Source organism: Cyclospora cayetanensis, unplaced genomic scaffold, assembly GCF_002999335.1.
Source record: "Cyclospora cayetanensis isolate NF1_C8 unplaced genomic scaffold, CcayRef3 CcayRef3_contig_30, whole genome shotgun sequence".
In the NCBI taxonomy this organism is placed as follows: domain Eukaryota; phylum Apicomplexa; class Conoidasida; order Eucoccidiorida; family Eimeriidae; genus Cyclospora; species Cyclospora cayetanensis.
Genome location: NW_020312259.1, coordinates 249,523 through 274,383, shown reverse-complemented (window position 1 = coordinate 274,383; position 24,861 = coordinate 249,523). Strand labels below are relative to the sequence as shown.

The following is a 24,861-nucleotide window of genomic DNA, read 5'->3' as shown; positions in this document are numbered from 1 at the left end:
AGCTTCTCATTTTTGCTTTCCTTAGCTTTCTCTCCGTCTTCTAAGAGCTCTCTTTCGGTGTCGCCTTCTTTCTCAAAGCTTGCGCGCGCCCACACACGCTAAAGCATCGGGGGCAGCTGTCACGCACTCCAGCACTTGCGCCAGCTAAAGCAACTCCCAAAGCAGCGAGCACACGCTGCTTCGAACGCAGCGACAGAAGCGGCAACAGCATCACCCCTACCCGAGCTGTCAGCAGCGGTGTTGCGATACCCCCTCTTCCACGAAAATGTCGTCTCTTGCGGCTGCCCGTGCTGACGGGTATTACTATGGACCAGACTATGATCCTGCAATCCACGGGAGCCTTAACAAATATAGAGGGTCTCATCCTTTGGGGGATCGTGCAAAGGACATAGCTCTAGGAATCTTGGTGGTGCGCTTTGAAATGCCTTATAAAGTTATTTGTCTTTCATGTGGCGCTATTACTGACAAGGGCGTACGATTCAACGCCAAGAAGCAGCGCGTTGGCTCTTACTTCTCAACGCCCGTGTATTCATTTTCCTTCCCCTGCCCGCAGTGCAGCAATTTATTCGTAATTACTACCGATCCTAAGAGGGCTCTCTACCTGTGTACCACGGGCCTGAAGCAGAAAGTTGAGGAACTGCCTGACCTCGAGAGCGGCAATCCGCGGCTGCTTCATCCTGAAGAAAGGCAGCGGCTAGCAGCGAATCCTTTGCAACTCAGAGAAGAAGCCTTAACGCTGAGGAGGCAGAGGGGCCGACTTGCCCAGCAGCAACTGGAGGAGCAAAGGGCTGCCGAGGAAACTCCGCAGCAGCAACACCTCAGGGAGCGCATCACAGGTAGCCGACAAGCGACTGCAATGCTGTTGCAGCAGCATCCGTCAGACGACTATGCAGCGAACAGACGCATGCGGCAGCAGCTGCGGGAACGGAAGCGCCTCGAGGCAGCTGCTTTGGAAGGCGCTGTCGCAGAAGAGGACTTTGATGGCACCGAACTGAAAGGCATACGCTTTAGAAAGCGGCAAACACGTATTGAGAAACTCGCAAATCAGCTAGCGAAAACACATGCCTCCATTTTTCCTTGCCGGAGTCGAGACTTCTCCACAGTATGCAAATCGGAGGCGGTCGCACAGCGGCTCGCCAATGCAGCCTTGCCGAAAAAAAGGAGCCGAATCATTCGCCAACTCTCCACAAACACCAGAGGCGCCCTCGAATCCTGAGAGAAACATAGGCATGTAGAATTGAGAGGGCGCAGCAGCCCATGGGGCACTTTCCAACTGCTCCAGAGCAGCTCTGAAGCTTTGCTTTTCGAACCATTTTTTGTACACTTTACACCTTAGTTTCAGAATGCGTCTGCGCTGGGGAACTGAGCAGTAGGAGGCTGAGGTCGGGAGGATAGTTGCACCTGTTGGCGCTCCTCATTAGGGTTCTGTTAGTCATGGGAAGCCCCTTCCTTGGAGGGAGCGCGTCTTGAGTGTTGTGTGCATATGTATGCATGTAAGCCTAGTGAGTAGAGCGTCTAAGAGTCCACTTAGGCAGACCTGTAGTTGTGAGTCTACCTCCATCCTCTTTCCTTGCTGCGTGTGCTGGGTGAAGGGGGCCTCACTCGGAGGCTCTCTTATGCTCGCCGTTTTTTCTTGATGGCTTGGGCGTGTTTAGCGCGTCACAAGGGTAGCCGCGAGCAACCAGGAGCGCCAACGTAGTGGCAGACAAAGTTTTCTAGGTTTTGGATGCTGAGAATATCTTTCTGCAATACGCGGCTTTTCGTCGGAAACCTGCGAACTCAGACTCCGGAGAAGGGGGCCCCTCGGGTGGGCGGAAGGGGCCCCTTCGGTTGGGGGCCCCGTCTGCGACGATGCTGTCCGTCCTTCTCCCCGAAAGTATTCCTATTCCTGGCAGATCTGCGCATGCATATTATTGTTGCACTATCTACCGAGGCGTTGACGGCTCTCAAGTAGGGGTTCCTCGTCCTTTGGGAGGGCCCCCTGGCGTCTACGCGGTACCGCACATGGGGGGAGGAGGGGGGGGCCCCTCTCTGCCCTCTTCCGCAGGCTTCCGAGATTCTGCCGTCGAAAGTGCTTAAAGGCTTAAAATCAATGTCTGCGGCTTTCCCTGGCTCTTGGGGGGCCCCCCCTGGGCCCTCGGTGGTCGTCGGGCTGAGAAAGCAGCAGGAGGAGGCCCTTCGGGGGCCCCTACAGGCTCGCATGCGCGATCTGGAGGGGGAGTCGAGTGTGAAAGCCTCTCTTGAAGCTGCGAAGCATCAGTCAGGCACCTACCTGCTCCTGCTCGCCCTGATAAAGGTCAGGAGCTTGGAAGCTGCGCGTGGGGGTTGGGAGTTGAAGGTTCGCTGACCAGCCGGCTTTTGAGGTTCCTTGCGTGTGCGTGGGGTTGCTGCAGCAATCCTGCTGTGACTCGGAGTGGAGAGCGAGGTGCAGCCGAGACAGAGACTCGCAGCAGCAGCTGCTCTTCCTGCTCGAGACGCAGCTTCAGCGGCTTTCTGCTGCCGTGGATGCCGTTCTCCACGAGCAAGAGCACGCAGCAGGATTTCGAGGAGCCTGCCCCTCTTCAGACGAGCACTGCACTGACGCGCCAAGCAGCAGCAGTGGCAGCCTCAGCAGTGCTCCAGTTGTCGAGGCAGCTGCCGTTTTGTGCGCCCTCGTGAGGCTGCTGCGAAATCTGTGCGTTTCCTCCGGCTTCTTGCGCATCCTCCTTGAAGGGAGGCTTCTTGGCCGCCTTATCGCCTCTGCTCAGGTACCTTCTCAGCGCTCAGCACTCCTCTACAACGGAGACAAAATGAAGTGTGTGTGTGTGTGTGTGTGTGTGTGTGTGTGTGTGTGTGTGTGTGTGTGTATAATATGTACACGGAGGAAACAGAGCGATTGTCGCGCTGGCGGGGAGGAAGTGCTCGCCTTGCGTGAGGCGTGGAATCCTTTTTCAGAGTAGTTTCGCTGGTTTTGCCTGCAGGTTGTGGAAGTCTGCAGTGTGGCCTCTCGCATCCTTGCCGACGCTTCTTCAGGCAGAGCCGGAGCATCAGAAACAGGAGCGATAGCAACAAGCAAGCCTGCAGCGGAGACTTTGGCAGCGACACCACAAGTGGCAGCGGAGACGCCCATGCACTGGTTCGCCCTGCCTTTTCTCTGTGCCGAGGTTTTGTTGCTGCCGAAGTCTCTGCTGCAGCTGCTAAGCAACGCTGCTGCTGCTACACGCTCACTTGATGCTGCTTTCCCTGCTCCCCCGGAGCGGGAGGCTTACCAGCAGGAGGCTCTGCTGCGCATGCAAATCTGGGAGTCTGTGGGAAGGCTGCGACTGTTGGAGTTGGCTTTGTGCTCGGGTGCGTCAAGCGCTGCTGCTGCTGCTTTTTCGCGTTGTTTCGTTGCTGCTGTTTTGTGCCCCAGCTTGCCAGAAGCTGGTAGTGTGCATACTTTTGCGCGAAGTTGGAGGCTAAAAAGCTCTCTGTCGTGTGCTTCCAGAGTCTGCGGAGGCGTCCTTCAGCTTCCTGCATCTCCTCTTCGGGTGTAGCGATGAGGCCGCTGTGTGCCTGACGGAAGAGAGCTTGCTCGAGGTATGGCTTGTTGACGCTGTTGCGCTGCTTGCGAGATGCTTGCTGCGCTGCTTGCTGCGCTGCTTGCGAGATGAGCGCTCTCTGTGCTGGGCTCGATCGCAGCTTAAAGGGCAGCGGCAGCATTAGCAGCGGCAGCATCGGCAGCAGGAGCAGTTGTGGCAATGCACAGGGAAAAACTGGCATTTTCTGCTACTCCAGGAAGAAGCTGCTCCTGCTTTCGTGCAGCTACCCCTCTTTTTTGCCTCGCGCTTGAGCGAACAAACCTCTATGGCAAGCGAAAACAATCCTGTTGGCTGCTGATTCTTTCGCCTCCTGCCCGCTGGCGTTGCTCCTGATGCAGCTACAGGCGGCTCTTTTCACGATCGCGATGCAGGAAGCCCTGCCACCCCTACTCCCACCACAAACACAAGAAACGCAACCACCGCGCTCTCGGATATCGCAGCTGGCTGACCTCTCTCGCCACGAGAAGTTGCAGGGAGTTCCCCCTGCAGAATGTGGCGAATGGGTTGCTATTTTTTGCTGCTCCCTTCTCACGAGAGCGGGGGCCCTCCCGTTTATCCGCCTCCTAGACTACGTCGAGCAGTAAGTGCAGATGCTACTGCCGTGCGTTCTGCAGCCGCAGTGTTCAAGAAGCGCTTGAAGCGACGCTTCAGGCTTCCTCCGCGCTTCGGTGGGTGGTGTCTGCAGGGAGCTGACAGCAGACGTGCTGGAGCTGTTTTGTCTGGCCCTGCTAAGCCCCTCCGAAGCCAAGAGGGTACCCCAGCAGCAGCAACTTCCGTCCAGCGACCGTTGCCGCTTCAGCTTCCTGCTGCAGCGGCTGCAGCACAAATTCGCGTCTGCCAGCAGGGAGGCGCTCTGGCGTTTTCTGCTAGGCCTGGGGGAGTCGGTCGTGCGAGAAGAATGCAGCAAATCAGGCTCTTTCAGCACAATTATGCAGGTGATCGAACCTTAAGGCGTAAGATGTTTGGAGACACCCGAGCTGTGCCTCAGTGATGGGGTGGGATGCTCGCCTTTACGTGCCGTGTGAAGGAAGACGCTTACGACTGCGAGGCAGAAAATGTCTTGGCGCGATTGTTGGCTTTGCACTTACAGTTTGCTTTTCGTGTTAGGCGGTAGGAACCTCCGCGCCCTTTGTGAGGTTCCTGCGAGAGCAGCTCGCAGCGACAATGCTTCGGATAGACAACCTGCAGCAAGCAAAGCGCCTTTATTTCTCGGCTGTTGCTCCAACAACCCAAACAGCATCAGAAGCAAGCGGAGAGGCAGCAGTTCCACCACTGCCAGGATCAGAAAACGAACGTTTCATACGCTTTCTTTGCGCAATCAAGCAGCACACCAACCAGCTCGAGACAACGCAAGCAGGAAAAAAACATAGACAACAGCAGGATGAAATACTTCATGCGCATGATCAGCAGCAGCAGCAGCACCACCACCTCTTTGATCTGCTACGTTTCTCGCTGCCTCAAAACTTTTCCCCTTCTGACGTTGGTACTTTGCTGGCTCGGGCCGAATCCATGCCCGTGAGCGCCAGCAGGAGCAACAGTGGCAGTGGAAACTGCTCAGTGACAATGGGATGTAGTGGGAAGCCTAGTTGGCTGTGTGTGAGCGACTCTTTCGACCTTCTGGAGTCTCTTCTAGTGAACGTTGCAGAAGCTACCCATGTCTGCAGCAGCACGCAGTGGCTACCAGAGGCAGGGGCACGGGAGGAAGGAGGAGATTCACCCGGGGAGCTTGATCGAGAGCAGTGCATGCTTGTGCAAACGTTGGTGCGCCTTCTTGTAGTCTACCAACAGCAGCGAGTTTTAGCGGTGCTCGCGACACAGCAAAAGAGAACACCTGGAGAACCCCCACGGGAGCTGCCTGATGAAGAGCCTACACCCCAACCTGGAGACAGGGATGTCTGGCAGCTTATGAAATGGAGCATTAATACTGCGCCGCTCCTAAGGGCCCTCGCACTCTTTTCTGCAAGCTCTGAATCGGTGAAGCAGGCAGCTCTTGAAGCAAATGGTGAGGGTTTGCTACTCGCGGACCAGCTGCTGCGGGGAGAATTTACTGCAACGCCTGCCACTAGGGCTACCGATACTCCCGCGCTCATGAGGTTCTCATGCCAGCTTGCTCTTGTGCTCTTGCGCTGCAGCCGTCCAGTTGCTCCTTACGTTTTCTGGCATCGATGAGACATCCCCTTTCTCTCGCGAAGCAGCAACGTTTGTGCGCTCACACGGTCAACGATTTTGGGAGGGCTCGCTCGCTTGCCTCTGTATGCCTCTCAACCCTCAATGTTTTTGAACTGTTTGTCGGTGTGTTTCGTTTGTCATTCAGGCGATTAAGATCCTGACGTCCAGAAACAAGCAAACAGGTGGTTCCTAGAATGTACCAGGCTGATGGCTTTTGTGTGTCGTTCCACCGTGTCTCTATTTCCCTAGTGCCCTTTGGCTTCGCCCTCCCTTCCCATTTTTGGCCATGACGTCAGACAGCAGCTCGTGGCAAGTCTGCTGAGACTACTGGCAAGCCACTCGCCCCCGACAACCGATCACTCCCCCTACCGGTGAGGAGTAGCAGCTATGTGCCTCCTTTGCCATGGGGCCCCTCGCTTTTCGTTGTTTTTCTGCCCCTAAGCTCTGCGCAGCGCTTAGCGCTGCTGCCGAAACGCACAGGCAGGGAGATTTCAACACATGAAAAATAGATCAGATTGACAGAGGGCCTGTGGCTGTACTCTCGGTGGCCGCATTTGGCGTTCTTCTACTTTAGCGTAGAGAAGAGCTTCTTTTGAGCTGCGAAGGCAGGTACACTTGAATCCAGGTACACGCCATGAGTGCTCTTACGTGGCACTGCCTGCAGGAAAGAGAAATGCAGAAGATGGAACAGCTGCAGCCAAGGCAGCGAGCCGAAGTAAAGCAGCAATAATCAATATCTAGTTGTGCTTGCATACAAACAGAGCGCACAGTAAGTATGGTCCGTGCACTTTATTGGTGCACTTCAGCACTCTTTCTTTAAAGCAAGCACGAAGCATGACGGGGCATGGCTCCATGGATGTGAATACATTGTAACTCTAAAAAGTCTGCCAGATGGCGGCTGTCCCTCGAATTCAAGCACTTAAGCTAGCAAATATGTGGATTGGAAATGAACTATTTAGCAGCAGAACTTGGAAGACTCGGCGCTTAAAGGGAACAGGGACAAATGAAGGAAAACGCCAGGAGTTTGAAACCCCTTCCCTATCCTTGTAATTACTAATCCCTCGTCCTTCTTCTTACCAGCATAACTGCTGCTGCTAGTCGCTTTAGAGGTTAGCTCAAACTCATGTGGTAGGAGATTAGCCTGTTTTCAAAAGAGTCATGAAATTCCCCCACCAGGCCCACAGTGGTACTCGCTAGTGCTAGAGCACACTGCAGCCGCTGACCGGGGAAATTTTCGAGTCAAAAGATGAAAATAATTGCAGTTCTATGCCTGTGCTTTAGAAACTAGAGTTGTGGCTTCTCAATGTTAATTGTACAATTGCCGCGGGGCTGCGGCACAGCCAGTAGTTATGCGAGTCCTTGTCTCGGTCTTACCGGGCTGTTTCGCCTATATGCCTCTTTGTTCCTCTGTATCTATCCTACGTGGCAAACAAACCGAGCCGTAAAATTTCGAATGAGAACAATAATTCAGCCACAAAGAGACAAGCCTCATTTTTACCAAAAAAATTCTTTGATCGGCGATCAGATGTGCCAGGAGCGTCTTCTTACTGGCGTGGCACATCATTATGCATCAAACGAAGAAAGTCTCGGCATTAGCGTTTGTCATGGCATTTGCACTTTGTATCCATATTAATAACGAATAGCTAGACGTGTGTCCCACGACGAAAAAAACATAGAAAGTGAAGCAGTTTAGGTGTATCGACAGCCTCCCAGCATGACATAACTGCTCAAGCTGCTATGTCACTAAGCATGAAGAATGCGTACACTGAGCCAGTTCGCAGAGCGTCTCGTAACGCTCGGAAAAATTGGCAATAATATTAGGAAAAGGGTCCCGAATTCTTGTGAATTTCCCTGTTGTCCGCGCTCCCACAACTTTCGCCTTGTTCCACATATTACATCACTTTTCACGGCTGCCTCGAAGTAAGCCAAAACCACGCGTGTTCAAAAGTCACCCCTGTCAATTTTTCATGCATTGGGCGTAAAAGGAAAAAGGACAACCGCCAGCATATGTCTGCGGTTGTCTGGAGACAGTTCATGAATCTGGTGTGGAAGAATATGAACTAGGTCAAACGGAGAGCTATGATTCGGAAGATGCGGAAGGCCATTAGATTGATGGCGATCCTTGCCGTAGCCATTTTTCCTAGAGCCCGTGGTAGTCGCCTTTTGGTGCACTCCGAGACGCAAAGTAGGTACGGCCAGTGTATTGAGAACATGAGTTGGTATCTGGCATGTGAACTTCACACTTCCCGACTCTCTCAGTGCAAAAATAGACCCTTCGATTGATCAGCTCAAGGCTATGGTGGCGGATCAGCAGAGCAGGCTTGGTGAACTACAACAAGAACTTTCTGGAATTTTGAGCGAGGTCTCTGAGGGCAAGCAGGCATTTCAGCAGTGTACGCCAACTTGTACCATGCAAGGAGAATACATACCTATTGATTTATGAATATTTTTTTGCTCAGCAAGAAGAAACGCGGGACCTGGGGCTACAGTGGAGATTCAATTCCCAGGCCCTCCACCACCACCACCAGGTAAGGCTGACGCTACGAACTTTCTGCTTTCACCTGAAACTCCTAGCGACACACCGCAACCAGGATCCCCGGGAGCAGCTTCCAGTCAACCTGGTTCAACGGGGGAACTAGGCGTCATGCAAGGCATGGAAGCTCCTGAAATGCGTAAGCAAAACAGTTTCCAGCCGCCGTTTTTATTCCTTCGACTATACACTGCGAACGGGTTCAGTACCGATTCCCGTGATGGTGGTGAAGCCGGACTCTGTCGCAGGTCTGTCCTTTTGCTTCGCTAGGAATATAGCTGCAGCTAACATTCACTCCTCTTCGTTCAGATGTTGAAGAGGCTATGACACAAGTCATGGTATGGCATCTGCCCGCCGTAATATGGCTGTGTACTACATTCACACTTCTTTCCTAAACAGGAGGAACAAGCTGCAGTGAACGGCGCGGAAACCGCAAAGGCATCCGAACCAGTGGAGATGATGGTAGAATCTCCAGAGCAACAATTGGAGGTACCACCATCTTCTATGCACAGTCTGCCACTACATTAGGCGATCTCAACTGTTGATAGGAGGCAATCTCAAAAATCGATGAACTAGAAGCCGAGAAGACCCACTACAAATACGACATGCACTCTATTCAGAATTCCTTCAGTCAATAATTTGCCAAAGCAGTAAGGAATTGTCAATTCCATTCCGCATACAGACAAAGGCATCATTGTTCCCCTCTAGATCACGTAATGAAAAATGTGGCCTACTGAGGAAAAAACGCTAAAAGAGGCAATTTTCTCGAAAGACTGCGTGTGGCAAATCAGTCTTCGCTTCATCATCTCGACAAGTGCTGCAGTGGAGTGCTGCATATTCATGTATCATAATATCATACCACTTTGAGGGTACTGATGATGCGTGTTTCTCATGCAGACTTTCTTTTTGCCAGAAAATCAGACGAACGTGTAGGTTATTTCATCCAGTTCGCGGGATATATTTCCGGAATGATCAGTAGTTCCGGGCATGCACGGACCTCTGAAAAGTATAAAAATATAGAGGACGAGTGAGGTGTAGAGGGGACAGCAATAGAAGGGAGTAGGTAGAAGACAAAGCCTCAGAAAGAAACCCATATGGGCAAGCTGAAGGCAGACCGTTTAACGGTTGGAGCCCCATCTGATAATAATCCTTGAAGCAATGCAAAACATAAAAATCACAGTGCATAGAAAGGTGGCGGAGGCCGCATGACCTCGTGCTTTGCCACTGTAGGTAAAAAGCTCAATCCGAATACATCGGGAGCGTAAATGCATCGGGCATATACATAGGGATAAAGGTTAGAGAGGGACTGCCATGGGCAGCGCACACACTGCTGCAGCTTGTATTGATCGTGGAGTCTCCTCCGACAGTACGCTAAAAGAGGTGGTGCTTCTGAGTGGCAGGTCGTGCCCTGCCAGACACACTTAGGAGGATATGTAGAAGTTGCAGCACGCAGGATTCAGTGGTGCCAGCAAACCAATGGTGCAGTATAGACACGCTATGCATATGCAGAGGTACACCTCTAGCCCCCGTTGAATGAACGCAGGGAAGAACTACAAGTTCACTACCCCACCACAAACTTAGTTCTTGCACGTCATTTCTGAGACATTAGTGCGGCTGCATGTTTTCCTCATCATAGACACCGTGTGCTCCGTCACAAGTGCAAGAGAAGGTACTTTCCTCATTAAACCGCAAAACTCCTCAAAGTTAATCATCCCATCTCCATCAGCGTCCGCTTCATGCAACTCGGCCGTAGCATCGGTCTCCAAATCCCCCGCCATGCGAAACACTTGCCTAAGCTCCTCCGCACTGCAAAGGCATGGCAAATGACAATAATACGCGGACTCGCACTCCGAGGGCAGCATGTAATGAACAGAAGCACAAACTCAGCCTGCAGCACTAAGAATAGGCATTCCTACAGTCGTGTGTCTGCCAGGCAAGAACCAGAGCATTCGCCAAGCAAGCTTTTCAAGTACTAAAATTCGGCGGCAGCGGCATCAGATGGCATGTACCTGACGTGTCCGTCACCATTGATATCGAGCACGCGAAACGCCGCCCTGCAAGCCTCTTCTCGTATATAGTGGGACTGATGCAGACAGGCAGCAATAAACTCGGTGTAGTCTATAGACCCCGTTCCTGCAGTGTCCACCTCCTTAAGAACCTCCTCAAGTACCATATCCGACGGCAGCCGCACCCCGCTTCTTGCAATCCCCTCCCGCACTTCGTCTATGGAGAGTACACCGTCGCCCTGGGTGTCTAACTGAGTAAACACAGCCTTGAGGCTCTCTATCTCCGAATCGTCCAAGTGCTGAGCAATTACAGTTAGCGCCAACTTCTTCAGGCGACTCAGACTTTGAAAACGACGAAATTTACTCAGAATATCGATCCCTGAATCGTCAAAAATCACCGGATGAAAAGGTGCACGCACCTAAATTCTAGGAACCTATTCAGTATACCCTAGCATGACGTAAATGCAGATCTTTCCCTGGGGTTCAGACGCCCCAACACGCACCAGTTGCTGTGTAATTATCAAGTAGAAGGTGAGACAGACACCTCAATCACATTTCTTTTTAACGTTTTTCTAAATCTATTAGTCTACTTCTCTTACTGCAATGCCTACGAGAAGCAACGTGTGTAGGAAAACGCCTGACTGTCAGGTGTTTCAACTTCTCTGCTTCAGTGCAACTCACCGAGCGGCTCCGTGTCGAGACTATCTGGCATGTGCATGTTGAACCATTGGTGTCTAATGGCTTGCTCTGCGCTGATTCTCGTCCTCGGATGTCGATCTAGTAGCCTTGAAATGAGATCTTTTGCCTGCAGCGACACTTTGCCCCATTCTGCGTCAGGGAAGGTGTAGTGTCCTGTTCGCACTTTGTTCATAATCCCCCTGTCCGATGGAGCGTTGAACGGAGGATAGCCGCATAGCAAAATATACATCATCACTCCAGCAGACCAAATGTCGCATTCTGGACCATAGCGTCCTTCCAGAACCTGAAGAAAACACGCACTCCTCCGCGACTCCAGTTCATTGGCACCACAACGCCAGGATAGATGATGGAAATGGCCATTTTGGAGATGCAAGCAGAGTACAAGCTTTTGCTTTTGCTAAGTATCTCTTGGTAAACAGGGTTAAGCAGACACCAGCATATCTACCTGAGGAGAGACGTAATACGGAGTGCCAGCTCTTGTTCTCATGGGTTGCCCCGGTTTGAATCTCGCAGCAAGTCCAAAGTCAATGAGTTTCATGGGCGAGTTTGGTTGGTCTGTGAGGAAGAGAAAGTTTTCCGGTTTGAGATCCCTGTGCGCAACTCGATGCATGTGGCAATACGCAACTGCGGCAAGAATCTGCTTCATGATGGTGCAGGCCATGCTCTCGGTAAGCACCCCTGAATCGATCAAGCGATCAAACAGCTCGCCCCCGCTGCAATACTCCATGACCAGGTAGAAGTCTGTCAAGTCCTCAAATGTTTCAAATAAGCGAACAATGTTTGGATGATCCAAAGATTTCATGATGTCTATTTCTTGCCGGAACCTATCAACATCCTCAATGTAGCATTTAGGGATCTTCTTAGCCGCTCGGCGCGCTTTCGTTTGCTTGTCTATCACCAACTTAACTTCTCCCCATGTGCCTCGGCCTGCGCCCGCACACGACGGCAGAAACAGGAAAAATTCAGAAGCACAAATGGGAGGTAGACAAATCCGTAGATGTCTAAAAGTCAGAAAGCACCAAGCGTCAACAACTAGCAGCCGGAGCAAAATACGGCCCGAAGTTCATCGATTTAATAAACACGTGATCCTTATGCCTCCCCTCTCCAGACGGCCGCAGCAGACCCAAGGAGCCACCAGCTGGCCACTGCTGCGCAGCTGACCGCCCCAAGGAACAAACAAAATACGAAAGGCTACGGTGTTGTCAACTTCCGTCGTGCTCTAACTCTTCTACTTGCAGAAGCCAGAGTATCTGATAGAGCTGTTGCTGATACAGAAGTTTAGCGGATCAACGAATCTCAGAAAGACGAGCATCCCTAGCAAAAAAATGAGTGCCCTACCGATTGTTCGATCCATGACATAGTAGTCGCAGATTGGCCCCGAATTCGCTAAAATGAATGCTGAACGTTTCAACTGAGCCCTTACAACCCCTCCACCTGCCTCGTCCGCTGCCTCTGTCCTTGCGGTGGAGAGGTGCGAAGCAACACAAGAAGACGATTCCGAATAGGGGGTGCTGGGCCTGGGATTTGGTAATTCGTCAAGCTCCCCCCGCGGTGAGATACACACCCAGCCAGGAGACGCGCACCGCGAGGACTGGATCTCCAAAATAGATTTGAAATCGCCGGATCCGGGAGAATCGCCTGCGGTAGGGGGGGACACTGTAAATACACCCCGTGCCTCTGTGGATATATCTGACTCTTGATGGAGGGGAAAGCAGGTTATTGATGCAGTAGCCAGAGAGCCCCAAACATTCTGGATGTGAGAAACAGTGTCGGCCCTCAATTCGGCTGTCCTGTTCGAACTAAATTCCTCCCATTCCACACTTCCGTTTGCTCTTCTGATAATGAACTTGTACTCAATTGTTAGCGGCTGGTCAAACTCGATCTCCTCAGTACGCCATAGAGGGAATAATACGGCGTCTGTTGTGAGTATGACTGCTTTCTGGGGGTCCCATGAACCAATCCGCTCATGTGCCCCCACCACCATCAGCAAATCGCCCGGGCATGTTGCGTGGCAAGTGCACTCCCACAATACACGCAACATCGGAGTGGCGACCGGGGGAGGTACGGACGATGATGAGACGCAGCCGCATAAGAGCCCTGAAACCTGAGGTTAGAGAAGATGTCGGAGAGCCACAAATGAGCGCCTCAGAAACTATTGCACACGCAGCCCCCGCCAGCCCTGTCGTCAACTTGTCGCACACAGCAACTAAAGCGGAGAAGACAGAGGCTCAGCCTTTGCTACACTTTAGAGGTGTGATACAACATAAAAATGTATGCGGCGGTGTGCTGCGGGAAGGCAACACGCTCTGTGAACTAGCGCACTGTGCATTCATGCACCCGACAAGGGGTGGAAGCGGTGATTGCACGCATGCAGCACCAAACAATCAAAGATCATTAGTGTATCTGAGCATAATTTTGAAGTAATGAGGAGTCTAATGCCAGCTTCGGCATGCGGTGGCTCCCATTATGCCCAGGCCCCGTCAAAAGACGCAACAGGCCCCCCGCTGCCGGTGACGTTGAGCTATTTAGAAAGCTCCGCTGTCACCTATGTCTCTGTCTAGGGCAGCTTCTTCTGTCTCTTTAAATCGATGATCAATGTGGGGTATCATCAGTTCTTTTACAAGCAGAAGGCGCATTTGCAGAGCATTTCTGCAGGCTATACCACCCTCCAGATTATTCGTTCGAAGCGTCCATCACCAAACCAGAACAATTATTTTCGTGTTTATCGATCATCAGGTGAAACACAAAGAGTCGTTGTCTCTCTCTAAACAAGCCCCGCTCGCCACCAAGTGGGAGTAGCATGGGCGGAGAACCAGACTGTGGGGGCCTTGCCGGCGGTGCGGCAATTGTAGCAGGCTACTCTGCAGTTGAACACTTTCTACAGCATTAGTTACTCTAGAGTAGAAAATACGGAAGAATTGACTAACTGGTCTGTTGGTATATCTTATTCATCTAAAGTACTATCAGATCGATCTTAATACAGTTGTCATGTGGTCCACTTGTTCAGTAGGTGGCGTGTGGAATTAGCTGTGGATATTGGGAGTACTTAAAGGGTGCAGGTATACCCACCCTATGTGTGCCACTTTTCTCATGCCGGGAACTCTAGGGGTTATGGAGAGAGGAATCAGGGGGTGCTTGAAAACGCTCAATAATGGTCTATCAATTGTGTACAAAGTCTGTACTGTAATGTCTGCCCGCAGCATTGGAAATGCGTAACAACTGGTAACACACCATGGTTCCATGCAGCTTTTACCCCCCTCATCCACTCGCTGGGAAAGCACGGGGATATAAGGTTTCTCTACAACAATTGCGCATGGAAGCAACTGCATTCTTCTGCAGTGGTTGAGACTATTTGCCTACACAAACCCAGTTGATTGGCGTATTTTTCTTCCTTTTGCTATGTGACTTAATATACAATCCACCAAGTCTCTCCCGAGGGAAAAACTTGACTCCACACTCAACAAAAACTTCATAGAAAGTTACTGTAAATTCTGGAAGGCCTCCCTTGTTTACCTGCCCGCATCCCCCAAAGTTCCCAATATGACGGGACTGGGAAAGTTAGGATGCCAGTACGTGCACCCTAAGTGGCCTATAAATTCATAGCTAGTTTCAAACCCCATCTAGCGCACAGGCACACAACACTGCGCCCACTTGTATCGAGTTAACAGTTCTTTGCAATAAATAGGATATACAAAGAAACAAACCAACCAGTTAACTCTTTACTAATTCTTCGTTGATGTATATTGTGCATTAGAAAGTATTTACGTTCTGGGCGCACTTGATCCTGCCCCTCCCAACTGCAGAACACACTGACACAAGTTTTATTCTTGAATGTCAAGAGATGCTGCATGCAGGAAGGCGGAAAGGTCCTGCCATGTTGTTCTTCTCTAGGCAGGCAAAGTGATGATATCGTGAAAATGAAAAAAGCAAAGCATTCAGCAACAGGAAGAGCAATCGACGGGCAGCAAGGCAGACACAGTAGCTAACAACGACGAGTCATCAAACCAATACGAACTCGGGGTACGATAGCTCGCTGTCGTCGGAGCGCTAAATTCTGCAACCCCCATGGTACGACTAAACAGAATATGAGTAAAATGTGCAAAAAGCATCCCACGCTACTTCATTAGTGCCTACGCTCCCAAAAGAACAGTGGCCGCATGCGAATACAGCCGCTGCGTGCAGCATACTGGATTTCACTGACCCCATAGAGGCAAAAGAAAGAATGTAGGGACAACACGTCCGAGACTGCCTGCGCACAAAGCTGGATGTGGAGGGCACCTAAGCTATCATGAACGGGAAGATTTCAAGCAATTGATAAAGGTAACTGTTTCAGGCCGCTCACCTGCTGAGAAAGGAATGCATTTAAGGGATGTGAGGGAGGTCGGCATGTGAATCAGTACTGCGAACCAAGTACAGCAACCAATCCTCCCATAGGCAGAGGAGCAGCGATTGCTTTCGTCAGTCACCGGAACTGGTGTTCCCTACCAGAATTCATCGGAAAGCCTCGTCTTTTGTGTCTTCAACGTTCTGTGGTCTTAAAATCCAGCACTTCTACTGCTCCATGTGGACCATCTACCTCACCGCAGGTTACTTTCCTGTACTAAAATGTGCCGGGAAAGCTCGAGAATTCTCGAAATTTCTCTTGAAAGTCAATTTTGATAGTTCTGTGCCACCTCCGACTTTTGAAGAAGTCCTCACATGCGAGAGGGCATCGATTTGTGAAACATTTGCAGAAGAATCCATTCACCTGGCCGCAAGCTACTTCGTTTTGGTAGCCGTCTGGTGCACTTCGAAAAACGTGTGCCAGTCCACTAGTACTAAGACACTAGGCTCAAAACACACAACTGACTGTCGGCTATCATAATTCCGTCCTACCATTTTTCGGGCATTGCCATGTGAGACCACCCGATATTTTCTGAGTCCTTCTGTTCTAGTTGATGACCTTGAATCATCAGATCCAAGCGTGAAGTGCAGAAGTGCCCCTCGAAACAGGCGAGGGATGCAGGAGAGAAATGGATGAACGAGTATGTGTTGTATTGTAAACCCACTTAGCAGAAGAACGCAAATTAGGCTAGTTAACTGAATTTGGGCAAGCATTGACTCACAAATACTGCAGAAGATTGCGGCTGTCGGCCTCTGTCCGCCCGGTTGCCTCAAGGCTGTTCGCAGTGGTTACTTTACGGTCAATGTGTTACAAGCGCACTGTAACACACCAACGATATTTGGATCCCTAACCATACAGATTCTGCTCAGTAATCCATGAAGCATCCAAACAGGAGCTTTAGAATAAGTGAGTAACTTCTCGAGCCATGAAACAGTTGGAGCAAGGGATCATGAAATGGGCATATTTGCAGAGTCCGTCAGCGAAGGCGAAGCTGGTATTGTAGCCCCCTACAGCAGATTGTCCAGCAAGAATGTCCACATTCGGATCATTCCAAGTCTTTTCAAGAACTCGTGGCTTTGCCGAAGGCCTAATTTGGGGTACTTGTGCGGCTGGACCGCTGAAACGCTGAAAATTAATCTCCATTCTCCACTGCCACTGCACGCACCCAGGCCACCAGAAGGACCGTGCGAGCATCTCCACTATAGTGTGCATTCGAACATGGCTCCAAAAGCTCGATTACGTGCTTTATGCTAACCGGCACTGCATAGTGAAGTCGGGATGCACAAGCTACGGGATTTTGCTTTGTTTTGAGCTAAAGCAGGTCAGAACTCAGCTTTAAAGTGCTTCAGCCGGTTGGCAGCCTGGATGCTGGCAGTAAGAGTGGACGAAAAGATGTCGAAAGCATACATTGTGAGCAAGTTCAACAGAAGTCGTTTTTCATCAAAGTCAAGAGTGCTTGTGCTGCTGCACGCTGCCTAACTGTTGGGGCGTCGTGCGTGAGCGACTAAGCGACCATGCTGGTGATGTCGTTTCATATATCATTTGAAGGGCTTACCACATGAGGCGCCCGGGCCGGTGAGCAACTATAGCACTACGAAAAATCTGGGGAATTTCGCAAGGTGTATAAAAATAAGGAGAGTTGGTCTAAATGGAAAATGGGCTTTCATATATATGGTGCTGGTGTTTTCACTGCCTACCACATCGCGTGTAATTCCTTTTCCCGCGTTAAATACCGCTGCTCGGTTCTGGCAAATAGAACAAAAGAAAAGGCAGCAGGTTGATGCTGTGTCCAGCCCTAGCCCGTTGGAAAGGAATAGCGCCCACCGCTACGTCAAAAACGATGCTAGCTGGGAAAATTGCCCATGTGATCGGACAGCAACCGCAGTACAAGTTCTCCGGTGCATAAGCTGCCCAATTATGAGCGTCAAGTCTTCCTTTTCTCAGGTCACAAACTGTTTTCCCAAGAAGAGCAGTCAAAGAAGCAGCGAGCTGAAGAAGTGTGTGAGTGAGATTCCGTCAATAAGATGCATGCCAATAGAACTTCTGAACGTCTTTCCGGGTGGGTAAGGGTAGAGGCCACGCCTTGTTTGCTTCAAGTATTTTGCCGGCACTCACGAACATAGCCGCTCTTCTGAAAACCGAGCACTCACGTTCCTTCTCATTTCCCCCAGCCTCTCCCGCAATAGCTGAAGCGCTCCCGAAGTGCTGTTGTTGCTCTTGAGCGCTTCGATTGAACACCAAACGTCCTCTCTGTAGGTATTGGTTCAGTCCTGCTTGAGCAGCTCATTAAAATCCCTACTAATTTGAGGCTGCCGCTCAGATGGAGTATTAACAAGTTTAAGAGGCATACAGGTATACTTGTTGCGAATGCAAGTGTGGAGTGCTGATCAATGCCTTTCGTCAAGTGTCAGAAGGCCTGTGTGGAGCCCAAAACCGTGTAGGCTGTTGACTCGTGTAATGTGCCAGCTGATTTCCCAGCATGAGGCACCAGGAAACACCACTTTTCCAGGTTTTTTGCCGGGGGGCTCAATGTGAACGTGTATGCTCTGCGACAACCGCCGTCCTTTTTCCGCCACCAACAATGAGTTATGATTGAAAGCGCTGGTCCTTTTCTACTCCCTGCCTTTTTACGAAAACCTCCAACAGACCATTACTCACCTATTAGTGCTGTGAAAGCTTCCAACACTTCGCATCATGGTTTGGGGCTAGCCAGGGGATAAGCTCAGTACGATGCGCTGGACGACCAGCGAGTGGATTGCCTGCTGTTAGCTTGTCATTGTTTAACACATTCGCCACCTCCTCCCTGATCTTTGCTTATCCCGCATGGCCCTTTGCTGAAATGGCAATATAATCACCTTTTTAAGAAGCAGAATCAGAGCTATTAAGGGCCGCACGCTCAGAACCGCTTTCTCTCACTGCCCAGCTCAACCGCTCACATGAAGACTCTGCTTCACCATTCTCAGGTACCTACTGCACCCCGCGTACCATTTATGATATAAGAGCTCTTGAAGAAACTAATGTGTGCTTATATCTAGCACTTCCCGGCACGCTAACCGCCATACCGCGCGGCTGTGGCGGCGTGGGCGTTTTTCATTGGGTGTGACATGGCAAACCTAGTATTATCTACTGGTGCACAAGCCCACGTGAAAGTCACGACCTATGATAGTAGGACGCTATTTTAAACTAAAGTGCCATATACCTGCCCTAGCCATGACAATCCTGGCGTTTTCATGCCCATCAACAAACCTCAGCTCAGGGACTGCGTAACAAGTGAACAGGTACAATACAGTACTCCACGGTGTCCTGAGATTATAAACATCCACCTCTTGCCCACTGTCAAGCAGCGTTAGCACATCTTGACAGTGAAGGTAAGCATGCATCAGCGGACAATGGTACCCTGGTTGGTTCGTAAGTGCAGCGCTGTCCTGTGCTGCCCCTTTAGCTGACCCACGGCCTAAAATGGGGGACTGCCGTTTCCCGTATGCGCCTTCTTCGCTCGCCAAGCAGGCTGCTTCAGCTCGGCCCAATCTTGTTGATCATGTTCTTCCGTTTTTTGCATAAATTTTCATATCATAATTGTAGGACACAGCATCCAGGTGTTTGGCTGTTTTCTTCCTGTAACCTTAAGTAGTCCATCATTTGTAGAAGCATTATCGGTTGGTTTTTAATTGCTGAGCCAGTGTTCGATCTGCGATCAGCTGAAGCGGCATTTCTAGTATTCTTGAAATAAGCGACTGATAGGGCAGCAGTTTGTCTCGTTTTGGCTTTTGCGAACTAAAGTTTCGAATATCTGAATGTATGGGTCTACTCAGGATTTTCCTGTTCCACCTTTCTTGATTTTGTCAAAGCTTGTTGTTGAGCTGATTTCGGCATGAACGGATGAGCCAGGACTTATTTAAAGGCTTGAGCCCTAACGCTACCTGCAAGCAGACAACTGCCTCCGCATGAATAAAGCAACCATTGAAGTGCTTTTATTTTTCAATAAAACTGACGCAAAGAGCACTCCTCCTTCTCATCTGGGCATAAAAGTGAGATACACCTCTAACAGACTGATTTGATCTTTGAATACGCGCCTATCCTTAGTGCCGTCAAAGTTGTCTGGTCTGCATAAACTCATCGACGAATATATAAACATTTTGACTGCGGGTAGCTTCTGCTTTTCTACCACCACAGGCTGGTCTCTGCCGCCCTAGCAGGCTTAGCGCCAACGTTAACCTCCACTGCTACGGAGCATTACCCCCAGAATGTTGCCATCAACAAATTTTCGAGTTGATAAGAACACAGGACAACTGTAAGAGAAAAACCTGACATCCCCCTTGCTTTTACAACGAGGAGATGCGTGGGTAACAACTGCATTGAGCCATGTGGTATTCTGAGCTGTGCCCCTCTCTCCAATGTCTTTGTAAGGCGATACTACAGTCCACACTTCTTAAGAACTAAGTATACATTGACTGAGTGTTTTACAAGAAGAATTTTGCTTTCTCCTGCCTGTACCGCTCATAGGTTTCAACATCAGAGAGGGCCAGACAGGCGGAGCGTAGCCACACCCTATGAATGCGGCAAGCACACTCAGCTACTGCACGCACAAGCGTCGTGTTTTTTCGTATTAGTATGAGAACACTAAGCAGTAAACATGAAACAGTCCAGCAAAATAACTAGTCAATTCTTTGGTAGTTCTTACCCGAAAATGTGTAGAGCAGTACAAAGTGTCTAAGCGCTTTTGGCTTAGCCCAATACACCTGTCACCGCAAATGTTTTGCTTGCTGCAAGAGCTGAGACGCTCGCGAGTGTCTGTTTAGTTAAGACAAATCAAGATTTCAAGGGTGAGAGCCACTAGCGCTTTGTCCCCTTGTACTTTGGATCCAGCTAATTCATGAGACATCAAGCCAAAGATTCAGCAGAGGGGGGCAGCTGCTGGGATTCTGTTGCCACAGAGCAACAGCCACTGCTACTGCTAAGGAGACTTCAGAGCGCCTACTTCCATTCATAAGCATCCATAGCAAAGCCCTTCCTGGTGCTTGCTGCTTCTCCTGCAAGAGTTTTCCTGCACCTATTCATCCTGAAGGTTCTACACTTGATGAAGTAGCAGCAATTGCTGTGGCGCCGTTAGTGGTGTTGTCGCTGCTGCTTTTATTAGCCCATACACGGTGCCGCTCCTTTGCGTCTCAGGCTCCTGTCCCTGTCCCTTAATACGTGCAAACTTTTCTTCCCTCATAGTGTTCTTGGTAGCATAGCAGGAACCAATAAATTTTCTGAATCTTCAATGCTATATTCGCCCGCTGGCCGCCAGCTGCTTTGGTGGTTTACTTCTCAACGCCTTGTTTAAGCTTTACTTTCCTGTGCAGCCCCTAAAAGCGAGGGCCATCTGCTTGCATCTTGGGTGTTTCTCTAGGCTAAGCGAGCGTTTAGACTTTCGTCTTGACAAAAATCTTCCAGTGGAAATTCTCCGTACCTAAGAGGGCGCCCTGAGGCGAGCCGCACTCTCCAGCGTGTAGCAAGCGCACGCAAACAGGGGTTAGGCCTGTGGAGTTTCTGGCGTAGACAAAAAAAATTAAAAAGGGTCAACAATGGAGCCACGTGACCCGCCAATGGCATCATCAGACTCCTTAGACCAGTGTTCCTGCTGCTAATGCTTTATTTCAGGAACAATGTTGCTTCCGGTGCCTTCACTCTCTCTGCAGATGCAGCAGCAGTCTTCTGCGTGATTCCATCTGAGATCGTCTTCCTAAATTTACAAAGCTCTCGCTCCAGAGTCACGAACACCGTCTCCTCCTCCAATAGCCTCTCAAGTGACACGGGATTTAGGGAGGTATTATTGTGGGTGTCCCCACAGGAGGCACACCAACTCTTGCAAGCTTTGTCAAACCCAGCAAGGGCCCCCTGCAGCCTCTGACTGGCTGCTAGAGAGTATGTGGCGAGATGACTGGCCAGCAGATGCAACACACGGCTGATAGAAGCATGGAAGGTATGCAAACGGAGACTTCGTGGGCCCAAATCCGCATGGCCTAATTTCTCCTTAGGAAGCAGATCCTTGCGAGCATTCAGAAAGAGCTCTACAGCATCGAGAGACAAATCCCAGCGACCTGCATGGACATCCAATGCACGTTCCTCTATCAGCAGTCGTGCAAAGTTTAGAAAGTCACGAGCAAACACTTGATTATGTACAAATGCAGAAACAGGAACGTAAATTGCACATGCGCTTGGAGTAGATAGTTTTACACATGAATTTGCGAACAAAGTGCTTCCTTGCGGAGACACCAGAGGAGAGCTTCATGTGAGTCTCTTGTCGTCTCCGAAAAAAGTTGCATTCCTACGACCTGCCTGACAACACACTATTATTAGGGTTTGTGTTACCTGCAGCAGCAGCTGCTCTGACGGTGGTTTCAAGGAGTCTTGCTGCATGGCTAACTCTCTTTTGTGTTCGCGTCCAAAAGGGCTTGGGTGTATGGACACTTGAAGTTTCCTTAATTTCCAACTGTCTTCTTCCATCAGATCTCCACTGAGAGATCCACCATCGGAAGAGGTTGAGAGCAGCGCGTGCATAGCCGGTCCTCCCCAGGAGTACGAGTATAGACAGACAACGTGGGAAGGGCAGAAGGATTTGCCGGGGTATCGAGGGGTTCAACTCGGATGTCTGCACGTATACCGCAATTAAACAGTAACACCAGAGTTTGGCAATCCACTCCTCACCTGTAGATGCAGTATTCACAAATATGTCGTTGCAGCTACTGTTCCAAACACTTTCGTAACTCAGGCCTGTAATGAAATACGGATGCTGAGTTCGCTCTGTAAGAAGGCTGGACCCATTTGGTGTGTGCTAGCTTCACTCAACAGAAGCAACGCCATACGAAAGGCAAACACCTCATATTGCACCTCACACAAAAGCAAGCCCACAAACCACAGAAACCTGCAGCCGCACCAGCAGCTTGATACAAGGAATGGGAAACCGAAGGAGTCACTCACTGCCGTTAGTAGATCAAGAATAGCTTGGACACCGTCAACGGCCCCCCGCAATATCTCTGACTCCAAAGCCGCTGACCAAACGTACAAAGGTATGCGTAGGGTTTCACGCATGTTACCGTGAAGAGAGTTGAGTGGGGACTCGTGGAAGCTCCACTGCTGTTCGTGGTGCTCCTCCTCCTGCACTTGTTGGCGCTCTGGCTGGTGTTTTTGCCCCTGTAGTTGTCGGTGAACGATCTTCAGAGCTTCAATCCCCCCAAAACGCCTAGCGAGCAGCTTCGCGATATGCTCTTCATCCCCTCTCTGCAAATCAGAGGGAAGCAACCATGGAGTTCGATGATTCAGAGTTTGCGTTTCTGGCCGTTTTGTGCGTGCATGCCTCAACACACACTTACCCACAGTTTGTGAGCTTTCTGCAGCTCCTCGTACTCCGCGCACCAAGCTTCTGGAGACTTTGCGTTGGCCTGCACCAACAGAAACTTTTGATAGGCAGATGTGCCTTTAGGTAGACAAGGAGGGCAATGCTACAGCTGGTGCCTCCTCTGTTTCTCCTACCTCTGCTACCGCTCCTATATCTGTTATTGGTCCTTGCTGGTAGTGTAGCTCGAGATATTGCTGCTTGTCGTGCAATGCACGCGCGTTTCCCTACCGATGAAGGGAGAGGGATCTGTACCTGCCCTTCGTTTGTCTACCTTTAAGAGCCTCTCTGGGATGCCGTGGGGGTCTCTCGCATTTAGGGCTTACCAGTCGCATCTTTGCATGCGCAATAGCACTAAGGTTTGCTCCAGTGCCATCAGCGGTCACCTGTAGGACATGGTAAATGCAGCGGCAACAACAAACAAATGGCAAAAGAACCTCGACAGTGTTTGTCTGGTCTGCCTCAGTACACATCCAACCCCTTCCTTGCTCGAGCACGAAACTGACGCTGCTACTGCTGCAGTTACTCTGTGCAGGGCTAGAAAGTTAGTGGCTGCAGAACCGGATGGCGGAAAAAAAGTGCTCTGGATCCCCTTGGCTACGCATCATGGTGAGTCTTAAGTAAGCTCCCATGCCGTAGGAACAAAAATTTCGTCAAGGAGCTTGCGAATAAAAAAGGGGCCCTCTATAGCATTAAATACTTAGGCGAAATCCAACTCCCCCTGCAACCCCACCCAAGAAGTCATTGCCTTACAGTCGATGCAGTTCCAGTAGGAGAGCGAACGGAGGGCGCATCCTGGACCCTCAGGTATCTTTCGAGTATCGCTGCCGAAGCTATGTTCCCGTTGGCTAGCTGAGCTAGCTGCCTCCTCGGCCTGAAGTGACTGGAGAAGTAAGGGACAGAAGCAGGAGACGGAGAGGCCCAAACTGGGGGCTGCCCCGCCAGCAGTGAGCTTTCCAGTGCTCGCAAAGCAACATCCAACACGCCACATGGCAAGGGAGGAAGCAAAACACGACCATATTCTCGCTGCCTAAGCAGCTCCTGATGCTGCTGGGAAGGTTGCTCCTGGAGCAAGAGTTGGCTTAAATCCCTGTGGAGCTGCCTCCGCAGCCGCAGCAATGCCTCGAACATGTTAAGGGCACCAGCATAGTCCTGCTGCAGAAGGGAAGTCCTCATGGCCTCTCCGTGTACCCAAGGAGTATACTGTCGTAGGATCTGCTCCTTCGTCTGTTGGAGTTGCTGCTGAATACATCCTTGTTGCAGATCCCCTTGCTGCTGTTGCTGCTGAATACATCCTTGTTGCCGATCTCCTTGCTGCTGTTGCTGCTGAATACATCCTTGTTGCCGATCCCCTTGATGCTGCTGCTGCTGAATACATCCTTGTTGCAGATCTCCTTGATGCTGCTGCTGCTGCTGCACTCGTGCCTGATGCAGTGCCTTTGCGCGAATAGGTCCCGTCAGCAGTGAAGCCGCATATTCTGCTGCTAGAGCCATTGCTGCCTCTGCTGCGTCTGCTGGAGAACGAAGCAACGAAATGCTCCCTGTCCGTGCCTCAGCAGCAAAGGGTGCAGCAGCAACAGCAGCAGCAGTAAATGACGAGAGAAGCCGAGCAGTCAAGAGGAAAGTTTTGTAATTTGGGTAGGGCCCCCTCGCACGCAGCTGGGTGTACACCCCAAAGCCGGCGGTGGCAACTCGCTGCAGCTCCTCAACGGATTGGCAAGAAGCAGAGGTACTAAGAAAAGCAGGGTCAGTGGGAGCTGAGGGAGCGATGAGATCCGGGGCTGGTGGGGATGCAAAGCAGCCTGCAAGACGGCTGCCAGATGGAGCTACAAAAGGCACTCTGTGAGATAATGCAGAGCTAGAAGCGTGGACCAACGGCAAGGGCTTTGTGGATGCTTCGGAGAGAACTGCAACGCAGGCCTTTATCGCGGCATTGCTCGTGCGCGTGGAGGTGGCCCCAACAGCCTTGTTCTCGAGTGTCAGGACCCTGCGGGCACATTCCAGTATTTTAAAAAAATTAGTATTTAAAAAGCACATTCCTGCGAGTGTGAAGACGAACAGCAATGCAGCGAGAGGCATGCTCCGACGGAGAGAGGAAGGAAAGATACACTCTTAGATTCTTGGGGCAGAGTGAG

The 24,861-nt window shown here is 50.8% G+C and overlaps 4 protein-coding genes across 4 annotated transcripts; 2 read left to right on the top strand and 2 right to left on the bottom strand.

The window, feature by feature from the left end:
- The first annotated feature begins 265 nt into the window (after positions 1-265).
- LOC113147643 (coiled-coil domain-containing protein 130 homolog) lies at positions 266-840 on the top strand. Its single transcript, XM_026338801.1, has 2 exons — positions 266-656; positions 692-840. The coding sequence occupies exons 1-2, from the start codon at positions 266-268 to the stop codon at positions 838-840; spliced, it is 540 nt and encodes a 179-aa protein (XP_026194586.1).
- A 1,360-nt stretch (positions 841-2,200) lies between these two features.
- On the top strand, positions 2,201-6,779 carry LOC34619647. Its single transcript, XM_026338800.1, has 10 exons — positions 2,201-2,264; positions 2,566-2,654; positions 2,940-3,191; positions 3,932-4,140; positions 4,201-4,495; positions 4,668-5,653; positions 5,756-5,852; positions 6,026-6,100; positions 6,339-6,444; positions 6,613-6,779. The coding sequence occupies exons 1-10, from the start codon at positions 2,201-2,203 to the stop codon at positions 6,777-6,779; spliced, it is 2,340 nt and encodes a 779-aa protein (XP_026194585.1).
- A 3,057-nt stretch (positions 6,780-9,836) lies between these two features.
- Positions 9,837-13,005, bottom strand: LOC34619646 (calcium-dependent protein kinase 2). Its single transcript, XM_026338805.1, has 5 exons — positions 12,303-13,005; positions 11,410-11,891; positions 10,947-11,247; positions 10,269-10,644; positions 9,837-10,065 (listed from the first exon to the last, which is right to left on the bottom strand). Exons 1-5 carry the CDS (start codon positions 13,003-13,005, stop codon positions 9,837-9,839), a joined length of 2,091 nt encoding a protein of 696 aa, XP_026194590.1.
- Positions 13,006-20,736: 7,731 nt separating this feature from the next.
- On the bottom strand, positions 20,737-24,763 carry LOC34619645. The gene is made up of 6 exons (XM_026338799.1): positions 23,480-24,763; positions 23,001-23,112; positions 22,428-22,772; positions 21,703-22,104; positions 20,996-21,593; positions 20,737-20,869 (listed from the first exon to the last, which is right to left on the bottom strand). The coding sequence occupies exons 1-6, from the start codon at positions 24,761-24,763 to the stop codon at positions 20,737-20,739; spliced, it is 2,874 nt and encodes a 957-aa protein (XP_026194584.1).
- Positions 24,764-24,861: the final 98 nt, after the last annotated feature.